We start from the raw sequence: 4825 nt of genomic DNA, 5'->3' as shown, positions 1-4825 counted from the left end.
GTGACTTATCTGCCCTCTTTTGCATTCCTGTGCTGTCATTGCCTGCATTCTCTTCACCATCTTGGAGGGTATGATGTAAGGTGACAGTTCTTTGCTGACAGCTATAGCAGAAAACTGGCGCTTCTTGATTATTTTAGTAGCCTCTCTCTCTCTCTCTCCTTTGCTTTCTCTGTATCTCTCTGTATAGCTATATAAATATATATATTATTTTTTTATTTTAAAGAGCCTACTTTAGTAATTGAATCGGAGGGAGCGGGGTGTGCTGGCTTGTGTTTCAGATACACTTTGTACTCTCAGATGAACCAGTGCCCTTTTTGTTTCTGGTGAGAGCGTGGTGTGGTACCCGCCGGTGTCCCCATGGGGACAGGGAGTGCGGGCTCGGCCCCACGCAAAGCAGCTTTGGGGAGGGAGTGGAGACCAGTCCACTGCGCTGCAGGCTGGTGGTGTGGGCAAACTTGAGGCTTCTAATGACGAAATAAACCAAGAGGAACCCTACTGCTGTGTATTCCCACTGTGAGGCGGGAGGGACAGCCTTCCTCACTGTCCTGCTGCAGGGCTGGAGCAAAGGGTGGGCTCCCTTCAGCCTTGGGGGTGAGAGCTTTATTTTGGTTTTGTTTTCATGCATTGGGTTGCAGGTACCACCTTTGGAAACATGTTGCTTAGCCCAGAGCCTGTGTGCGGGAGAGTCAGGATTTGGTGGCGGGAGAAGGGCCCTGACAGCTTTCTCCTCCTGTTCCCTTCGCCGTGGCAGAAATTTGTACTAACTTGACAGCTTTTTTTCATACAGAACAGGGCTGCTTTTCTATCTACCATCACACGTGTACTTACACACCTTCAGCGGCTTCCCAGCCTCTGAAGGTCCTCGACTTGTTTACTGGGGGGATGGATGCCCCTCTCTCCCCCTTCCCTGAATATTTCAGTGTTAAGGGCGGTGCGAAACAACCGCGTGCTTCGACTGCGAGCTGGGGCTGGAGAGATCCCTGCAGGCGGAGCCGCCGGGGCGTCTCCTCTCCTGCCCCCCCTTCCCCGTCGATAAGTTCTCATTTTGTTCCTGGTTTGTATTAAAATCGCTGCGAGGGGTTGTGCTCTACCTGCTCAGAAGCTGAATTACCTCTGACCTGCAGAGAGGGGCAGCCCCTCTTTGGTGTCGATGTTGTAGTGTGCGACCACACCGATCGGTAAAGGTAGTCTTTGTTTCCTTCTCCCCTCCCCGGTGATTTCTGATTAGGTTAATGCACTCTGTGTGCCCAGCTGGAAAAGCGTAGGCGTTTTCCTGGTGGTGAGAGGGTGGCTAGAGGAGTTAGTGTAAAACCTGCTGTAGCTGTGTCTGGCGCAGCCCCTTGCGCTGGTGTGGGTGATGTCACGGACTGTAAGGATAGGTAATGTCCATGAGCTGTAATGGCATGATGTATCTTTACCAATGATGTCATAATTCACACTAAATGTTTAAAAAAAGGAAAAAAAAAAAAAGAAAAAAAAAACCTGAAATTTTGTTTATTCTGCACCAACAGGTCTTCAAAATTTATCCAAATTTTATTATTTTATCAGGAAAAAAAGAAGAAATTTGTGTAGATCGAATACGTTAAGACAGACAATAAGTGATGTAAATTGTTGAATAAAAATTTTAAAGTTTGTGGGTGTCAGTGTGACTTTCTTCTTTGCGTTTTCGGGGAGCAGCCCTTGTCCCCAGGGATGCTGCTTGGGTTTTGGTCCCCAAGGCCTGGCAGTGCCAGCTGCAGAGCCCACGAGCTGTGAGTACGTGGGTACCAGGTGCCAGCATGGCTCCGTTGGGTGGGGGTCCAGATGTCCTTTACTTTGTCAGGGGAAGGAGAGGGAAGGAAGCCATGTGGCTGCAGAGCTGCAGCAACCAAGGGTTTTTGTGTGTGAGACAGTGGGGCAACGAACCTCTCTCGATGTGAGCCCCACTGGGCTTCAACCCTGCTTAAAATGGGCAGGAAAGAGTCTGGTCCCTGCTCATATGGTGATGTACAACCTCAGCCCCAAACACCCAAGAGCAAACACACACCAAGCTGGTTTATCTTTTTCTTTCAGTCACATTTATTGGCAATTGTGGCAGTCGGTACCGTTTGGGAGTGTTGTTCCATAAGCAGTGGCAGTACGAGAGGGGGTGGTTATTTTGGGAGGGGAGTATTAGCACCAAGAGGGAGCCGGTGAGCTTTTGAAACCTTGCAGAGATGGAAGGTGGGGAGCTACTGCTGGACACGCCTGATGGATTGGATCTGGGAGGTCTGGGCATGTGAACCCCACTCTCTCCAGTGCTTGTAGTCTCCACCGTGGTGGTCAGCCTCCAGGACGTACTGGTAGCCACGGTACCCAGGATACTGGTAGCACACCCAGCTGGAAGAAAAAAAGGACAAGAGGTAAGCAGGGGGTTTACAGGGTGTGTCCCCCTCCCCTGCTGTGGTAGCACAGCAGTGGCAGCGGATTGTCCCTGCTGCTCCCGGTCCTTTGCCCATCACTTACGCGCCGCACTGGATCTTCATGGAGCCCACTTCATTGTTGGCCCAGCCCATGGCCTGCAGTGAGGGGTAGTCATCACTGATCTCCCACTGGCGGCCAATGAAGTTGTCTTTCTCGAAAATGGTGATCTTGGATTCCTTGTGATTCTGGGAGGGGAGAGCAGGGGCTGAGGGGGAGGCAGTGCTCCCTCCCCAGCATGGGTGGTAATGTCCCTCCCTATGGCATTGCTGGGAGGGTTTCCCAGAGAGGGAGATGTTCAGACCCTCGCTGGGTTTTTATTTTGGGGGCGGTGGGAGGTGTTGGAGACAGCTGTGCCACAACTACTGTCTCAGGCTGGCTGTCCCCCAGCTCTGGCCATGTACACCTGGCCCGGAAGTTCCCATAAAAGCTTTAAAAAACAGGACAGAGCAAATCCTGCTGGGAGCGGGGGAGAAGAGCTGAGCCTGCCCCTGGCATAGCTGTGTTTACCCTTCGTAATCTCACTGCTGTAGCTTGGGACGCTTTACCGGGATCAGAGCGGGAGGCGGGACACTCACAGCGGAGCAGACGGGGCGGAAGGACATCAGGCGCTCGATGTGGTAGGCGTTGCTGCCGCTCCAGGCGTCCCAGCGCGGGTACTCTCCCCTCTCCAGGATGAACTGCTGCCCGCAGAAGCCGGTGTGCTCATAACCGACCCAGCTGCAAAAACAGAGCGAGGGCTGCCAGGGCTTCCTGCGGCAACTCAGGGCCTCCTGCTTGGAGCTGGCACCGGGGCAGGATGTAGGTGCCAGGAGGAGGTTGGGGGCTGCCCACAGGTCGGGAGGAGAGGAAGCGATGATGGATGTGGGCGGAGAACTGGTGCTGGATGTGGGCAGAGAACCTGGGGAGTGTGTGACCACATCTGGTGCTGGGGAGGCACCCGCCCAGCTGTGGTGGGAGATGGGGTCCCCCCTCCAGGGGCCCACCCTGCGCAGGTGGCTCTTCCCCCTGACTGCTCTGTTGTTATCTATGCAGACCAACATCGCTTCCGGATGCCCTGACTGCCCTTCTCTCCCAAAGGCCTCATTTCTTACTTGTTTCCCAATTACAACCTGACACAGCTGGAAAGACCTGAATTCCTGATGCCCAAAGCAGGCAGCGCCCATCTGGCTCTGGGCAGGGCAGGGAGCTGTGGCCTTTCCCCTCTCTGGGTGTCCCTCTTCACTGAAAACAAGGAGAGGTGAGTGGGATGCCTCCACCCTGTAGGACACATTTTGCAAGCCCTGGTGCTGCCCACATGGCACCTGCCTGTCCCCAGGGTGGGGACATCTGGGAACATCCCCTTAAAGAGACTGGGGATGAGACAGCTGCAGTGGAACAGGGAGGCCAGGGCTGGGGGCAGGAAGGTGGGTGCCACAGACTGTGCAGTCCATGGAGCCCCTGCTGATGGGGTATGCAGGGTGCTGAGGGGCACGCTGAGCTGGGGGGGGTTCAAGGGCTTCCTGCCACTGACCTAAACTGAGCCCCAAACCCATGTCCTGCAGTCAGCCCACCCTGTGCAAGGTGAACAGACTGATTAGGAACACGTCAACTGGAGCAGCGAGCTGATTACGGCGTGAGCACGCACGCTGCTGTAATCCCATTAGCATTACACATCCTAAATATAGCAGCACAAATCTATCTCGTCTGCTGCTGGCCCCGGCGGGATGCTCGCTGTGGGGACCGATCCCGACACGCTCTTTCTGAGCTGCTCGGGAGATGCCTCGCGTGTGCCAGGGAAGATTCCCCTGTGCAGGGAGTAGCCTGACTCCACTCCCTAACCCTCTCAGGACTGGGGAGGCTGTGAGAAGGTTCTGCCTCGGCCCTGGGGAGCTGTGCAGTGCAGGGAAAGCCTGAGGCAGAGCAGGGCTGGGCCCTAGGGCAAGAGAGGTGGCTCTCTAGTGGTGTTTCACAGGGTTACACAGGCAGAATGGGGAGCAGGCCAAGCTCAAGAGCCACTCACTGAGCACTGATCCTCACTACATCCTTGGGCAGCAACCCTGCTCCAAACCTGGCTGCTCCAACACCGTGGGAGGCAGTTTTGAATGATGCCAAAGGCATTCTCACTGTTCTCTGGCCCTCTCTCTGTGTCAGTGCTGCCCGGGGCTGGCTGCTCTACCCTGGCAGGGTGGGATTCCCCCATGCCTGGCTTTCCCTGGCTGTGGTCCTTGGCTCCAGCCAAGCGGAGTGAGGACAGCCGGTCCTGCTCCACACTTGGGCACCCCTCACCCAGCCAGCCTGCCTTGGGAAAGCATCCCCGCCACTGGCAGCTGGGTACTCACGCGCCACATTCCACCTTCAGGGAGCGGATGTTGTCGAAGCCACATTCCATGATGTTTGGACAGGC

At 55.2% G+C, this 4825-nt stretch overlaps 1 protein-coding gene across 1 annotated transcript in view; it reads right to left on the bottom strand.

Annotated features, from left to right (window-relative positions):
• Nucleotides 1–2069: 2069 nt before the first annotated feature.
• The window catches only part of CRYBA1 (crystallin beta A1), a 4701-nt gene continuing 1945 nt past the window's right edge, over nt 2070–4825 (bottom strand). Inside the window, 4 exon segments of the mRNA XM_029961376.1 lie at nt 2070–2358; nt 2485–2627; nt 3018–3159; nt 4761–4825. The exon segment at nt 4761–4825 is cut by the window's right edge and continues 9 nt beyond it. Coding sequence (XP_029817236.1) covers nt 2211–2358; nt 2485–2627; nt 3018–3159; nt 4761–4825 — 498 coding nt within the window. The 3' untranslated portion in view covers nt 2070–2210.

The sequence above is a fragment of the Manacus vitellinus genome, unplaced genomic scaffold (assembly GCF_001715985.3).
Source record: "Manacus vitellinus isolate BGI_N305 unplaced genomic scaffold, ASM171598v3 scaffold_32_pilon, whole genome shotgun sequence".
Lineage (NCBI taxonomy): Eukaryota > Metazoa > Chordata > Aves > Passeriformes > Pipridae > Manacus > Manacus vitellinus.
This window is presented reverse-complemented; position numbering and strand designations above follow the sequence as displayed.